Below are 17513 nucleotides of genomic sequence, written 5' to 3'. Positions count from 1 at the left end.
GAGGAGACAAACAGGAATTAATGAACTAAACATTACCGTTCATTTCAGTGGGTCTGCTTTGAGTAGAACTTAGTTGAATACCACCCATTAGATTTAATAAACATATCTCATCACAAGTTATACCCATACCCTAGTGCTACTGTAAGAGAAGACACCAGTACGAAACCCTCCTGTGGGGAAAAGAACAGAACACTTTAGAATTATTTTTTCTACGGCACTTAGGATAAAATGAAAACAACTCCTTTTCTTAAACATTTGCCATTAAGACATATTCTTGCTCTTCTGGCACTGTCAGCTTTCTTAAGGATTTGAGAGAGCTGATGCTGAAGCATATTTAGCAATCTATTTTATGCACTTCATGTTGGCATTGCTGAAACAGCTGCAAGGATATGTTTGTCAAGGCACTAACTTGTTGCCACCGGGGGTCTTGCTCATTTCCATGAAATGTGTTTTGTTTGTAACCTCATGGTAAGAATCAAATTGTTTCAAGTAGACAGGGGTCGCCTCCAGGCTGTTACTGTTTTGTGGGAGGGATTCAGTCACATACTGGAAATGTAGACTTGCAGATTTAAAGCAGATTCAAGTGCTGCAGTGGAATAAAAAATAAATTCAACTTAAAAAAAACCTCAGACTTTTGTGGTTAGGAAAGTGACAGGGAAAAACACAAAAAACCCGTGTTACAACGATTGATAGGAAGAAATATAACCTCTGTGTAAGCAAATCAGGAGCAAATGAGGATGAATGCTTATTACCTTAGAACCACCTTGCAAGCACATCAGGATGAATACTCAATAAGCAGGTTTCGAAAGCACATCAAAAAGTGCAAGTAGATAAATAGGTACCGCTCCGGTGGGAAGGTAAACGGTGTTTCCGTGCGCTGCTCTGGTTCGTCAGAAGCGGCTTAGTCATGCTGGCCACATGACCCGGAAGCTGTACGCCGGCTCCCTCGGCCAATAAAGTGAGATGAGCGCCGCAACCCCAGAGTCGGTCACAACTGGACCTAATTGTCAGGGGTCCCTTTACCTTTTATTGAGAAGCCAAATTACTTTCTCATATAAATATATGAACAGCAAAATAGTTGCCCAATGAACCTGTTGCAGAAGTAGGACTACACAACCATGCATGAGATACATACACAATAATGGATGTGGTGATTGAATGTTCAAAATATTGGGTTGGGCCCAGGTGTTCTGCTATTGTTGGTGGAGGGGGAAGGGGAGGTGAGAGATGCAGATACAAGAGTTGTTTACACTGCAGTCTTAATTTAGTATTAAACCAGTTTAATTGCCCTGCTTCCCCAAGACACCCTGAAGTGATAGTTTGATGATGGTATGTTTGGATGGTGGCCTTCTCTTTGAGAGGTCCCTCTCACTCCCTCACAGAGCATTGGATAAAAACCTCAGGAGGGATAGCCACATTAGTCTGTTGCATCAACTGGCTCCAAAGCATGTGCCAGGAATGGGGAACTTTTTTTCATTTCAAACACCACATTCCCCCACAAAGAACTTTCCAGGGACTGCATACCAGTTGTGTAGGTGGAGACAAAGACACAAGTGGGCGGATCAATGCTACATTCCAGCCACACACACGTCATAGGTTTCTACACACACACACACACACACACACACACACACACACCTCCCTTCTATCCAAGAAAGTAAGAGACGTTATCATAATTCAAGGACACATTCGGGCATGTATGTTTGTCAAACACTCTATTCACGTTCCACATTTTTAAAATTACAGCACCTTATGAAATATGCCCTGAAGATTATTTGATATCGATGGTCTGGAAAAGGACCCCAGCAGGGGACCTCGCGTTCAATCGGTGTCCTCTTAATGCTACAGGTACTTTTATTTTGTTTGTTTTTTAAATCCAGCATGCATGAGTATTATAAAATAAAAGGGGTTATAACTACGTATATGAGTATTACGAAATAAGAGGGGGTTGTAGCCAAGTGCATTATAAACAGAGTAGATCTACTGCAATTAATGAACTCAATTATGTCCATTAATTTCAATAGGTCTGCTTTGAATAAGAGCAACATTGGATTCAACCCACGTTTTTGAAATAAAAAACATAATGTTTCTGTGACTGACTTTTCATTGTTTTCCCCAAACCCTAACTAACCATCTAGATGAAATGTGTTAAGTTGCTATATTACACGCTTAGCAGCCATGTATTAAACAGTAATGACAGTAATTGATACAGCATATAGTAGAGCCAGCTTGCTGGAAATTATGGCACCCTCTTTTCAAATTAAAGAATGCTTTAAAGGTCAAGCATTGCAGAAAAAAACACGAATGGGTGCTAATTCTTCCTTGCATGAAATTGTATTTGTGTGTGCGTGCCTGAAAAGAATATGGAATTATTCTGACTGGGCTTCTTTGGCTCTGACTGTTGTTTCTGTTCCATAAATGCCTTTCCTCTCTCTATTCTTTGTGACTCACAGGCACCACTAGCAGACGCTGCTCTCTCAGTCTTCATGGAGTGGCCTTCTGGGAACAACCTAGCTTTGCTAGATGCATATCAAATGAGTACAGACACTTGCAGCATTCAGTAGGTGCAAAGCCAGCTTTAGTACTTGCTCTATTTATTCCTTGCTAAAAACAAAAACATCGGCATTAATGGGATTAACTGTTTGCTCTCCTGTCAGATCTGCTGTTTTAAAGGACAGAAATGCTACTAAGGAGATGGGAAAAAAGATAAAAATCAAATAGACTTAATTTATTTTCCTCCCACCTTTCTTTTTTTCTCTCTCTTTTTTTAACCACCGTCAGAGTTCCTGTAACTGTTAGAACATTGCAGAGTTTCTGGGTTTTTCATTACTCCCTTTATAAAATGTTTATAGGGACTGGAAGGCAAAGAACATATTTAGGTTTATTGGGAAACGTGACAGTGAATAAATTAGATTTACTGGAGCTACAGTGCAACATTTTATAACTCATTCAGCACTTTAATGCCATGCTCATAAATCAGTGACACTGATGGATCTTTCTTTGTTCAAATGTTGCTCTTCGGCTGGGCACAACTACAATAGCACAAAATTACCATAGGAGACACACACACACACACACACACAGCCCCCTACCTAAAGCAGTAGCTAGCTTCACATGTTGAAGTGCTGGGTGCTTTCCAAAAGTTAACTAAAAGCCTTATAAAAATAGCATGCAAATTAATTTCCCCTGATTTATAAATGACTATTTGGACTTGTTCCTTGCAAAGGTGGCATTAGTGCTTGTTGGTGCAAAAAATAAAAAATAAAAAAAAAATCCATGGCGAGTAAACGTGCCCTTTAAATATCCCTGAAATATATTTTCTTGGCATATTTCTTTTTACCCTTCGTATTTGTACTGTTTCATTAACAGAAAGGTGCCCATCCTGATATGTGTTGGTCCTTTTCTTAGCCTCCAATATATGCACACAATCAGGGGCAGTGGCAGGGATTGGCATCACTGGGCAACTGCCAAAGCCCATTTACCAACAGGAGGGCAGCTGCCAATTTCTGGAGCTCTCTGGCCCTGATGCTGCTCTTTCTTGATGAGTGAGCAAATAAACAGCAACGGGTGGCGGGAGGTGAGGGAGAAAACAGCAGTCTTTCTTTGCTTCACCCTTTTGAGCATCCGTGCAGACTGGGCTCAGAAGAAGGGGGCAAGCGAATCAGTAGTGGTCCAGAGGAAGGGGCTTGACTGAGAACAGCTTGCTCAGAGACCCCCCTGAAACTTGGAACTGACACTGTACACTGTAGTGATTTTACTTAATTTTACTTCTACGTTTTTGACTACAAAATGTAGACACTTCGCTGTTTCTTGTGAGAGCGTTAACAGATGACAATTTTGCGTTTCTCTTCATTCAGTTCCCTTGGTGCTCAGGCAAGGGCTGTAATGGCATGCTACAGAATGATAGTGGAATTTGGACCATGTTGTGGAAACTCCTACAGAAAAGATACATGGCTATGGAAACTGAAAGCTAGAGGGCCTAGTAGCTACAATATGCCACCATCCCATGCTCTTCAGATGTTTATAGCCTCTTTAATATATTGCTCGTCACTACCTCATTCTCTGTCAAGAAATTATGTGTGCTTTGAGTTTCAGCCTTAATCAGATATGCTGTTTCTTAGAAGGAAATGAGGAGCATATTCACCAGCCCTGTGTCAGTTCAGTGGCTGACTAACCTGCAGGAGATGAATGGAGAATTAAATCCCATTTTGAATTCTCTGGGTATTAGGCATTTATCTATTTCCATTTAGGAAGGATTACAGGAGGAGGAGGAGGGTTGTAATTATTATTAGTAGTAGTAATGATGATACATCTTACAGTGTTTGTTTTCATTTTCATCCTACTGCAGCTTTCAAATGCAAAACTGTGGGATTTGTCTTCCAAGGCAATAAACATAGACAGATATTAGGCCTTTTGGGATGCAACGTTCCCAGCTTCTGGGAACAAGGCCAATTCCACGTGTTCCTCCTTCATTCCTCCCCTAACATGCCACCTTCAACATGGTTGTTCTGCTTTCTTTAAACCATGGTTTCCCACTATGCCCCAAATGGGGAACTGTCGTTTAATGGTGGATCTTAGATCTTGGTTTGATCCTGCTTTAAGAACCTGCTTAGTAAAGCCATCATTAAATTATAGTTCTCCATCCTGCAGTTAGATGTAATGGGAAACCATGGTTCAAAGAGGCCAGGTTCATAGCACCATAAAGAATAACTTGAGGGAAATGAGCAAGGCAGTATGGGTGAAGGGATCACAGGGACCTGAGGCTCATTCCTGCCTTAATCAACTATGGCTTAGGACGCCAGGAATGTCGCATCCAAACTGGCCAATTTTGACCTAAAGTGATACACAATTAGAAAGAAAATGAACATATCTGTGAACTCTAGATAGTCTGGAAGGGCATACAACATTTATCTTCTTGGTCAAAGCTATATCTCAGCCTGACATATTGGGAGCCATGAAGGTAACTCTCTCATTCATATATATATATATATATATATATATATATATATATATATATATATGCAGGTTTTGGTGTCTTCGGGTGTCTTCCCGTGTAAGAGTCGGGGTGTCTGTGCGACGTTTCGACGAGGTCTCACTCGTCATCTTCAGGCTGGTGCTTTCGGCTAGTATTTATTCGACAGTATTTATAGGAACTCAAACACCAGATTCTGCTCTGTTCCAGTAACAAGAAGCCGAAAGCACCAGCCTGAAGATGACGAGTGAGACCTCGTCGAAACGTCGCACAGACACCCCGACTCTTACACGGGAAGACACCCGAAGACACCAAAACCTGCATTCCTGTACCCGTGAAAATCTACGAAAGCATATATATATATATATATATATATATATATATATAAAATATGACTTCTGTGCTCCTTCAAGTTCATGCCATAATTTTGCTTTCACTCTTCCCTCACATTCTTGCAAATGCCGAGATGAAATGTAATTTGATCAAAAGAACTCTGAGGTGAATAATGATTTGCTTCAGCTGCAGCTCATTAGAGCTGATTTCAATTTTTTCCAAATTATATTACAAGGGCCGCATATCATCCAGTCTCTCTCTTCCTCAGCGAAATGAGTGTTCTGAAACCGGGAATGAAAGGCTTCCTCTTTCACAATTTATTCCTTCCCCAGACAGTTTATTAAAAAGGAGTCAGCCTAAAGTTATTATTATTATTATTTATTTTAAGTGGATTTGAATTTGGAATGATGGTCATCCACTCTCTGCAAAGGCTCGTTATTTTTAGTACTGGCTTTTGTTCCAAAATCATCTCCTCTCCACTCCCTATATTGTGCTTAACCAAGGACCAACTTGTAAACTTGTAGTTGGCTAAACTCTCCTCTTAAGAAGTATCTGTAACCCTGTACCCCCCCCCCGGGAGGGCTGTTGTTTGAACCCATTCTTTGTTTGCAAAAGGTCTCAGGGTCAATCCCTGATTTCACCAGGTAGGGTTCTGAAAGGCTACATAAAGGCTCCTTGGAGAGTTACTGCCAGTTGGTTTCATCAATATTGACCTAGATAAACCAGTGGTCTACCATGGTATACAGAAGCTTCCTGTGTTCTTATGTACTAAGACATTCCTCACCAACTGCTTCTTCTGATCTCTTCTGTGTTTTTATGAGTCACTTACAGATACATGTAAAGGGTAAAGTCTCCTCTGTTCAATACAGTTTTACTCTCTACTGGTGCCACACATATTTGCCATAACTGCTACAATTGTTCCCTGACTGCGCGTATATTTTTAGCAAAACCAGACTGCAATCAAAGGAGGCACCCCAATTCTTTTATATGAGAAAAGGGAAGAAATAAAAGCCATTTAATTTTTCTTGAAAAGAGGACAATCACATGAGGTCTTCCTTGTATGCTCTAGAGTGCACCATAGTTTATCTAATTCCAGGAGAGTAACTGTCTTAGGCCTCATCTGCATTATACATTTACTAGCAGTGTCATACTATTTTAAACAGGTATGGCTTTTTCCAAAGAATCCTGGGAACTGTGGCTTGTTAAGGGTGCTGAGAGTTGTTAGAAGATCTCTCAAAGAGCTATAATTCTGAGTGGTTTAACAGTCATCCCCCTTTCCCAGAGAATTGTGGCTCTGTGAGGGGAATAGAGGTCTCCTAACAACTTCTAGCACCCTTAACTACAGTTCCCAGGATTCTTTTGAAGAAGCCATAGCTGCTTAAAATAATATGCTGCTACTCTCAATTTATAATGCAGATGATGCCCATTCTGCTAGAGGAAGCCCATTCAAGGATGCCTGCTAGCATTTCCTCCCCAAAATCAGTTCTGGATGGTTGGGAAAACCCCCATAATAGTGGGGGCAGGGAAGGGAGATCTTTCCACCTGGCAAGCAAAAATGGAACAATCTCCTCAGTGCTATATTTAATTCCACCCTTTGTTTCCTGTAGCAAAAACAAACAAAAAAACCCCACACAAACCAATTGTGTTTTCAGGCCTAAAGTAGTTCTTGCTTCAATCAGTTTGTCATGCAGATAAACTACATTGGCTGGAAAGACCATGCATCTTATAAAGGCCTCGCTTTTGCTTTCCCTGCATTAATCATAACCAACCATTCATGGGAGACAGGCTCAACATCAATTTAACCTTCATGTATATAAACATCAAGGGACACGGGTGGCGCTGTGGGTTAAACCACAGAGCCTAGGACTTGCCGATCAGAAGGTTGGTGGTTCGAAACCCCATGATGGGGTGAGCTCCTGTTGCTCGGTTCCTGCTCCTGCCATCCTAGCAGTTTGAAAGCACATCAAAGTGCAAGTAGATAAATAGGTACCGCTCAGGCGAGAAGATAAACGGTGTTTCCGTGCACTGCTCTGGTTCGCCAGAAGCGGCTTAGTCATGCTGGCCCGGAAGCTGTACGCCGGCTCCCTTGGCCAATAAAGCGAGATGAGCGCCGCAACTCCAGAGTCGGTCACGACTGGACCTAATGGTCAGGGGTCCCTTTACCCTTTACCTATATAAACATCAAATTAATCCTTTCCCATCATAAGGACTAGCAATATTTGTGGCAAGATTTTTTTTGTTGGCAAGAGACTTGTGAAGCTTAAGCATTCAGCAAGCAGCAGCTTTAGCACATTAACACTTCCATATATTTAAACTCTTAATCTTATTGCTGTCTTTTGCTCTGCCAACAGCTCTTTAACTTAATGCAGGATCCTTGAAGAAATAGCTGCCCAAGCAAAGCATACCAAGTTTTATAAACAGGAAATCACCAAATGAGGGGGGGGAAATAAGGGGCACATCAAAAGAGGTGGAAAGAAAGGCCACCCCAGGAGTAGTCAGATTGCACAACCATACAAATAATGTAGACAAATTTGTATAATTTAATTTGGTTAGTGTGGTTCTGACTGCAAGATAGTTGAGTTGTGGTTGATTTGGAGTGGTTGCTCTGGTGAGAGAAAGGGGGATATGGGGGCCAAATGATGTATGATCTGGAGACAACTTTTTGTTTACCTCAGTGCAGCCCTAAGGACCTGTTAATTTGATCAGGAAGCTGTCCTAGAAGAGGGGAGGTTAACCCTCTCTCCTTTCCCCCATCCCAGGTAGACCCAGCAGTTGTTATTAGCTCTGTTGAGGGGGTGGGAATTCAAGGAACTATTCTAAACAGGTGTCCCCCATTTATGTGGGGGTTAAGTGTAAGTGGGAAGCACTCTCTAAAAAGCATATAAATGCCCGTTTCCCCCTGCTCTCCAGCTCCTTCTCTCCAATCCAGACCAAAGTATCTAGAGTTGAAGCACTGGGGCTGGCTGGAGGACACATAGGAAAGCAGTTGCACCAGCTGTTAGGCAGGGAGGCTGAGCAGCCTAAACAAAGCCCTGCTGCACTTTTGGGGGCCTCCTCTGTCCCCATTCACATCCTCTTTGGGCTCCAGGAGCCACGGGGGGACTCCAGCTCTCCTCCCATCATTTCCTGGTATGATTATATTTATTTATTTACTTCCCAGCACCACATGTATGTGTGGTCATGCACAAGTTGGTAGGGTGTAATTGGGTGGGGAGGAGCATGTACTCTCTAGGAAGCAGTTCCATTTGAGGAAGCATTGACTCCATCCTCCTCAAGCCGTACCTCCCTGATCAAATTAGCAGGCCCCTGTGGCTGCTTTGAAGCATAGAAAAGGACATCAGATCTCACCTTGGTTCAACTGTGTCATATCTTGTTTGGCCCCAAGACATGAGGGAAACAAGCCACTGTCAACTCATTAAAACACACACCATCTGATGCAGAACAAAACCTATTGGGGTTATTTTTATTTTCCAAATTCACAGTGCCAAATTCACAAGTGTTGAATTCTAGCAGTAGCTGGAAAAGAAGAGTTGGGAGCACAACTAAGTGCACCATAGCTTCGCCAGTCCAGCACCTCACATGTCAGTTGATGAGGGAGAAGTGGATGTGGCATTGCTAAAATGGCCTTTCAGACCAAATGGAGAGGCCCAGATGGTCTAATTAGGCCCATGGGATGGAGGATCCCCACCACTGCTTTGCGTGGCCATTCTGTGGACCAAGGTTACAAATACTTGTCCTGTACATGATTCAGGGAGAGGTGCTTCAAAGAGACTTATGCATAGGATGTTTGCATCTGTTGTCCACACTTCATGTTTGCTGTTAAAAAATACTATGCCATGTTGATATTGCAGAGTCCTGTGCACAGACGGAATGACGAACAGTACGTGCCACATGCTTAAAGTTGCTTTATTTTCAGTTCAGTATTGAGAAATCACAAACATGCATCTTGCCTCTGCTGGAGCAGAGAAGCAACCGTCCTTCTCCTCGGAATGAAGAACACCGAGAGAAAAAAAGTGAAAAACAGGAAACCAGTGTACGTCACATCCAGCTTCCCATTCCCGTGGGAAAACCCAACAGTACTCTGACTGTGGAATGTAAACATTGTCTTGTGACAAGCACTTCGCTGCACAGTGAAGAGAGCAGAAACCAACATCCTCCCCTTTTCTGTGAACATCACTGGGCAGCGTGTTCGTACAACATCAGTACAAACCCAACTTCTGTACATAGGTACAGTGTTGATCCCTTGATACAATCTTGGACAATACATCAGCAGGAATTTCATTACCTGGCATATAGGACACCGTTACGAGTCCCTTCTGAATATGTTCCCTAGCATGTTGCACCTTCAACTGCAAGTGCTTCGTGCTTTGCTTACAACCTTCCGAATTCAGCAAAGCCAAACATGCTTTGTTGTCCTGGTAAACCTGGATTGGACATTTGACAGGAATTTTCATGTCTTTGCACAATTGTAACAACCATTCACAATCCTTAAGTGAATAAGACAGTGCATTCAGTTCAGCTTCACAAGTACTTAAGCTAATTGTTGTTTGCTTCTTGCATGACCAATCAAATAGACTCTGATTGTACATGTAGCAAACTCCAGACGTACTTTTCCTGTCTGCAGTGTCACTTCCAAAACTTGCATCTGCAAAAATCTCAAGACCACCAGACTTCTGATTGTTAAATCTCAGTCTGTAATGCATAGTGCCTTTCAAATAGCATGCTATGCGTTTCAGAGCTTTCCAATCCTTAACAGTAGGATTGTTGACTTGTCTGCTTAGCAAATTACAGCTAACAGCAATGTCAGGTCTTGAACATCTGGCAATGAAGTTTAGCTTACCTAGCACACTTCTGTACAGTGTAGTGTCAGAAAATGCTTCTTCAGTGTCTTCTACCTGATAACCTGTTGTCATCGGTGTGTCTACAGGGTTAGCATCCATCAGGTTTAGTTTGCTTAACACATCAGCAATTTTCCTTGACTGGTGTACTAGAATGTTACCACTTTGATCTTTCTCTATTTCCAGAGATAGGTAGTTGTTTACCTCACCAAGATCTTTCATGTCAAAGCGCTCTTTCAGTTGAGCTAGGGCGTTATTGTACATTGTGACATCTTTCCAAAAGAATAAAATATCATCAACATAAAACAAACAGTACAGCTTCTTTTGCCCCTCCTCTTTGACAAACACACATGGATCAGCTTTCCCTTGCTGAAAACCTAGAGAAAACAATGCTTCAGTGAGTTTAGTGTGCCAGCACCGTGCACTTTGTTTGAGACCATAAAGGGACTTCTTCAGAGCACAAACAAATCCCTGTTTTACCTGTACGCCATCAGGTGGAAGCATATAAAGTGATTCACCTAGAGATCCGTACAAAAATGCTGTATTTACATCATGGTGACTAATGTGTAGACTCTCCTCTGCAGCTAGCTTGAGCATAAGCCTAATGCTCTCATATCTCACTGTGGGTGAGTAGGTCTCGTGATAGTCTTCACCTGGTACCTGTGCAAAACCTCTGGCTACCAATCTGGCTTTGTGTCTGACTATCTTGCCATTTTGATCTGTCTTCGCTTTGAAGACCCATTTGCTTCCAAGCAGTTTCATTCCTGGAACTACTGGAACTAGCTCCCAAGTTTTGTTCCTTTCCAAGGAATCAAGCTCAGCCTTCATAGCATTTAACCATGGCTCAGCTTCCTTAGAATCCAAATCCTGGATTTCTTGGAAACTTGAAGGTTCAAATACCTTCTTGGAGCTTTTAACAGCTGCTACTGCTGTTTTAGCAAATTCATCAGCAAATCTCTTTGGAGGTCTGCCTTTTGTGGCTCTTTGTGACCTGCGAATTAGCCTTTGGTCTTCAACACTCTCCTCTTCCTTCTTAGGAGAAAAGTGACCTATTGTGAACAATGGTTCTTCCAATTCCTGATCAGAGCTTTCAGAGGGTCGCATAGAGGCTTTCGCACTCTTGAAATCCTCTGAAGTATCCGATTCAGTTACAGACTCAGAATCAGAACCTTCATCAGTGGGTGTGGGTTGTTGTGGCTTATCCTCAGTCTCATCACTGTCATCAGGATAACATTGAAAAATTCCCACGTTCTCCCCCCACTTGGCATTGTACTCAACACTTCTTGTGAGCTTAATTGTCTTGGAGTCAGTCATCATTATTCTGTAAGAACCTTTCTGATAACCTAGAAAGATACCATGCAATCCACGTTTGCCTAATTTGGAGCTTTGTGGTGAATGAATCTACATGTCAGAACCAAAAATTTTCATGTGTTTGATGTATGGTTTCTTGCCAAACATCTTTTCATACGGGGTACAACCAATCGCTGAAGATAACCTGCGATTGTAACTGTAAACAAAACACGAGAGAGATTCGGCCCAATAACTCTCTGGAAGATTAGCATCATGCAGCAAGGTTTTTAACCCTTGAAGCAATGTTTGATTTGCCCTTTCGCAAAGTCCATTCTGCCATGGCGAGCGAGGACTGGACAAATCGTGTTGAATTCCTTTCTCAGTCAGAAAAGCTTCAAACTGCTGAGAAGTGAATTCTCCCCCACGATCTGTGAAAAGAATTTTTATCTTCTTACCATGCACATTTTCCAACCAAGCACAGAATTCCTTGAACCTAGGAAAAGCCTCTGATTTCTGCTTGAGATTGTACACATAAATATACCTGGAAAATGCATCAATGAGAACCATGAAAAACCTGTTTCCACCCAAAGAGGGCGATAGTGGACCAACTAAATCAGCATGAACAATCTGGTATGGTTCTGTAGCTTGCCTACTAGACACCTTACCTTTCACAGCCATTTTCACCTTGTTTGCTGCGCATGCCTTGCACTTCATGTGGTACCTGCAGGGTTTAATAGTCATACCTTCAACCAAGGTAGGCATCTTAGATACTGCCTCAAAATGCAAATGACCAAATTTCCTGTGGAAATCATGAATACATCCTGCATGCAAACTTTTGTTAGAACCTGCAATGCAACAAGTCTCATTCTGCACAACATCATCATAATACAAAACAAACAAACGATCAACACATTCAGCATGCAATACATAATCGTCTTTCTTTGTGATGATGCATTTCTTGTTCTTGAAGGAAACGTCAATGTTCCGTTCATTCAGCTGCATCACACTTAGAAGATTGTGTGTGGCATCTGGAACATAAAGTACATCCTGTATCTCTAAGTCCAAACTTTGAAGAACAACAGTTCCGTAGCCTTGACTGGGGATCGTGTGGTCATCCGCCTGGTGAATCGCACCTTCCTGCGGTGTAAAAGACACGAACAGTCTCTTATCGTTGCACATGTGGTGGGTAGCTGCTGAATCAACAACGAAGAAAGATCTAGACGTCTTCTGGACCTTTGCAACCTTTGGAGTGAAACGTGAGACCATTGCCTTGTGCTGCGTTGTCCTGGACACCGGACCTTTGCCTTTGCTTTGGCCTTTTCCACGCGATGAATTTCCGCTGCGCTGCTCTGTCTTGGCCCTGGGATATCTGCATTCCCTCTTCATATGGCCTAGACGTCCACACGAGTAGCATTTCACTGCCTTCAAAGCTTTGGCGCCCTCTGGTGGTTCCACTGCACTCTGGGATGACGTCTGTGAAGACTCCCCCATACCCATGCAGCTAGCACCCCGGCGATCTGCTTCATTCTGGATCACGGCAGTAACATAGGCTACTGTGAGCTGAGCAGTTGGCTGAACAGCAATCTGAGTGGCAACGGACTCCCAACTTGGTCCCAAAGAATGTAGTATCATGAAGGAATACACAGCCTCTGGAAAGTTGAGTCCTCTCTGTTGCAACTCATGTCTCAGATTCTGCATCTCCATCAGGTGTTTACGCACATCTCCACCTTCAGCAAGAGCCATACCATGCAGCTTGGCATAGTAGTACATTGAGGAACCAGCTTCTGTCCTCAAGTGAGCTTCTCTTAAAGAGTTCCAAATTTCTTTGGCTGTGGTCTTTCCACGCAACAGACAGAGCTCTTCTGGGGATACTATCAACGTAAGCGTTCCCCTTGCTTTGGAATCCTTAGCAGTCCATTCAGCTGTAATTGGAGCTGGGGGGTTGTCTGTAATAACATTAAACAGACCTTCTTTCCGCAGAATTGCCTCTGCATAAAGTACCCACTCCGTGTAATTATTCTTATTGAGTTTAGGAATCCCAAGCTGCGTCACAGTACTGCAGCTTCTTCCAAAAGCACTTTTAAAAAGTACTTTCGCTTTCTCAGCCATTGCCTGTATCGCGGCAAAACGGCTTTAAAAGTTCAAAGTCCAGCCATAAAGCCATAAACTAGAAACTGGCAGGCTGCTCCGGAACATGAGCACATACCTTCATCAATCAAACTTGACGCGCAGAGCAGATAACGCCGATCCGTTCCTCTGTACCTCTGCCGGCATTCCGACTCAGCTTGATTTACGTCTTTCTGGGCCGATAACCAAAATGTTGATATTGCAGAGTCCTGTGCACAGACGGAATGACGAACAGTACGTGCCACATGCTTAAAGTTGCTTTATTTTCAGTTCAGTATTGAGAAATCACAAACATGCATCTTGCCTCTGCTGGAGCAGAGAAGCAACCGTCCTTCTCCTCGGAATGAAGAACACCGAGAGAGAAAAAGTGAAAAACAGGAAACCAGTGTACGTCACATCCAGCTTCCCATTCCCGTGGGAAAACCCAACAGTACTCTGACTGTGGAATGTAAACATTGTCTTGTGACAAGCACTTCGCTGCACAGTGAAGAGAGCAGAAACCAACATGCCTCACATGGCATAGTCATGGAAAATGCCATGGCAGCAAGTGTGCAATCGTCAAGGCAGTAGCTTGTCCCCTCATGTATGCTGAGTGTTCCGTTATCACAAAACAGCTATTCCTAATCCTGTGCTGCAGCAGTATTTATTTCCAGACTTCATCCCGCCATGGAAGACTTTAGAGGTCAAGAGTTAGCGCTCATGTACTAATGTTGCGTGTAATGAAAGGGACATAAAGAGATACAGGAGTGGAAGGAAATGCAGAGAGTTCATCCTCTGGCTTCTAAAAAGTTCACACCAAGGCAATTTTTTGCGGTGAAAATTTCTGCATAAATGTAACTGCTTTATACTCCCTTTTCTTCCACATCTTTCCTTTGAAAGGTGCTCAAGAAAGCCTGTATCAGGAGTTTGAGCATTTCCCAGATATGATAGATACACATTGTTCGGTTGTCAGATATTGGCCAGAGGACCAGGAAGTTCAATTTATGCTGTGTTGCTAGGGTAGCCAGTTGAAGGCATGGCTCCTGCATCTTTAATAGTTGTGTAGAGAGGGCATGTAAGCAGAAGCTGATTGCCATGCATGCTTCACCTGCTGAAATCCCCCCTTATATGGAACTATTAAGCTCATCTTTTTCACCTGGCCACCTTAGCTGTTGCAGAATCCCCAAAACCCAACAGGTTCCTAAATGCCTATCGTTATTCTGCTACAGAAACAGCTTAAACAGCATGTTTTGCATTGAATTCTGATTCCTGTGTATTTTTGAGGCTTTTAGACCACCTTCTGTCTTAAATGCAGGATGATGGTAAGTTTGATTGCACTGTCCTAATTCCCAGCACTGGATTTTGTTTGTGACTGTTTATCTTGCATGACTAAACAAAAAAGTTGTTTTGAAGTGTATGTTCTTTAGCCTTTTTCAAAAGGTTAATTCTTAAGAACTGTACTTTTATTTAGATACAGGATGAGTTGAAAGTACATCAGCTGTTCTATGCAGATGGGGGTGGGCGAGCTCAGTGGTGGTTCTTTATCAGAAGCGGCAAGAGGTAAAATGTGGGAAGGGATTATCACAGAAATGGGGTTGCAGGGAGTATGGAGCCAACTGGCTGCATATTCTAGTTGCCACACATCACAGAGAAATGTTTGACTACCATTTCCACTGCTGTTAGCATCTTGTCATTTCAAGGGCATGGAGAAATTCAACAGCAAATAAACTTCAGTTACGTGAGGAGTCAAGACATAAAACAAGGGCAATTTCTACGTCTTGCCCTCTGCGGCCAGCACCTCAGCTTTTTCCTGTCACAAAAGGTAGCAATAAGATTTATTTCCTGCGAAACTGAGAGGACATCACCCGAATAACTATGAAAACAAGGAATGCAATAAATTAATCAAGCATCTATGCCATTTTATATTATGTGGAAAGGAACAATTGGAAACAAAATCGTATAGCTCCATGCCACAATGCCATTTATGTAATAGTTTGGGAATTATGATTCTATTTTTGTAGCAGCCAATTAATGAATGACTTACGCAACAAGCCATGCATAGCTTTTTAAAACTATCACGTGGATGCTGAAGAGAAGAAATTGCTTGAATTTTGCATTTTTGTGCTTAAAGAAACAACAACCCTGTATTCACCTTGTGCCTTCAGTTCTGTGCTCTATTAAGCTTTCTTTTTTCCCCATAGTGATTGTAACAAATAAGTATGGACACAATCCAGACACGTAGACAGGATTACCATAGGCTCAACAGAGCCCTGTTTTTATCCATCCTATATTGCCACCAACACAAAGCCACTGAGGGAATGAGGGTGCATGTGTGTGTCTCACATACCCCCACCCAGCTTTCCCCCTCACTGTTCTTTAGGGAACAATGAACTTGCTCTGAATAGATGAGAAAAGTATCAGTGGGAATATGGTGAATATGTACAGACCTCCCATTCCCCAATATGGCCCATAATTCTGCCTGCATGAATATTCCTTTGCACACATAGGGAGAGTGGCAGGGGGAGGAACTCCTCCACACCCAGGTACTATATGCCTCTGGTGAACTGAACATGAACCGATAGAATTTTAATTCTCGGCCGTAATTTGAGAAACACTGCAACACAACAAATGTAATTCATGTTTGCAAAACAAATATCTGTAGCCAGAGATACCAATATTGAGATGAAAACCAAGTGCCATGACACAGTGTCAAAAAACAGGGTTCATTTGAAGAACACTTGCTGTTTAAAACCCAAAGTCTTAGTTCCCTGAATGAGAAGACCCATGCAATTTAACTGCTGGCTATAATATATTTGTCACTCTGCGTGTGCATGCACGTGTCACAAGCTTTTTCTGAGACCTCATTCTCCTTTCCTTTGATTCCCCCCCCCTCTTGTCAATTTACATTACGTAAAGGCAGAGCACAAAATCATAAAGACATGCCCCATGGTTAAGCACCAGCAGCAGCCAAATTGTTCACACAGCATTCCAGTGTCAGCTGGTTTAATCGGCGACAATTGCAGTATTTAGAGAAAAGAATGAATGCTATAAAGCAAACATGGGGAGAATTTTAAGAACGAAACTATTTCCAGGGCTGTATCTACTACATTTGCTCTATCTGTCCTCGCTTTCTGATGAATGTTGTACCTCTTAGTGCTACAAATCCTATGCGCTTCAATTCTTCTGCTTCATTTATATTTATTTTATACTTTTTTCCAAAATTACCTTCGCAAGGTGAAGACTTGAGAAAATGCACAACAAAAATAGTAAGAACATATATGTACATATATGTAAAAACCACAAAACCTAAGGAAGTTATGCAGCAGCAGCTAGTGGTTTCACCCAAAGTAGGCCAATTTTTGAAACTATTCACAGGAATAATTCTATACCAAACACAATAGAGAAATAAATTTTGTAATAATTCTACTACATGCAAAAAAGATCTTTCATTTCATAGAATTATAAAATTGTAGAGTTGGATGGGAGCCCAAGGGTCATCTATTCCAACCCCCTGCAATGCAAGAATCTCAACTAAAGCATCCATGACAGATGGACAGATTTTCTTACCACATACCTGGCCATGCTTCATTGTTTTCCTCTATTGTTGAATTGTTGGAACACTCTGTTAGTTTTGTTTGTTATACATTTAATAAAGTTATTTTAAAAATTCTACTACATACAACAAAAATTATATAACAAATACCGCTCAGAGGTTTGCAGACCCACTGAAATTAAAGTAAGGTCCATTCTACTTACACTCTGTGTAAGTAGAATGACTGTTGACCACAGCCCCATAGGGTGCGATCCTGTGACCCCTGGGAGGATGACATAGGAGCCATCGGATGCACCAGAGCTTCTGCTCTGGTGTGGGGGGGTGGGGGTGGTTGTGGGGGGGGTGAGAGGGAAGGGGGAGAACCAATGTTGGATCCCTGCCATTTTGGCAACTTTCTCAACCCTGACCCAGCCAGGGAGCC

General features: G+C 42.3%; 1 protein-coding gene across 5 annotated transcripts in view; it reads left to right on the top strand.

Annotated features, from left to right (window-relative positions):
* The window catches only part of ADGRB3 (adhesion G protein-coupled receptor B3), a 458060-nt gene that overhangs the window by 188291 nt on the left and 252256 nt on the right, over positions 1 to 17513 (top strand). For all 5 annotated transcript variants that reach the window (XM_082218223.1, XM_082218224.1, XM_082218222.1 and 2 more), the window contains 2 exons: positions 1747 to 1848; positions 2454 to 2560. In XM_082218223.1, the coding sequence (XP_082074349.1) occupies positions 1747 to 1848; positions 2454 to 2560 (209 nt within the window). The remainder of the gene's footprint in view (positions 1 to 1746; positions 1849 to 2453; positions 2561 to 17513) is intronic.

This window comes from Podarcis vaucheri, assembly GCF_965113315.1.
Source record: "Podarcis vaucheri genome assembly, chromosome: 3".
Taxonomy (NCBI): domain Eukaryota; kingdom Metazoa; phylum Chordata; class Lepidosauria; order Squamata; family Lacertidae; genus Podarcis; species Podarcis vaucheri.
The sequence above is the reverse complement of the archived record's forward strand: the minus strand, read 5'-3'. Positions and strand labels throughout refer to the sequence as shown.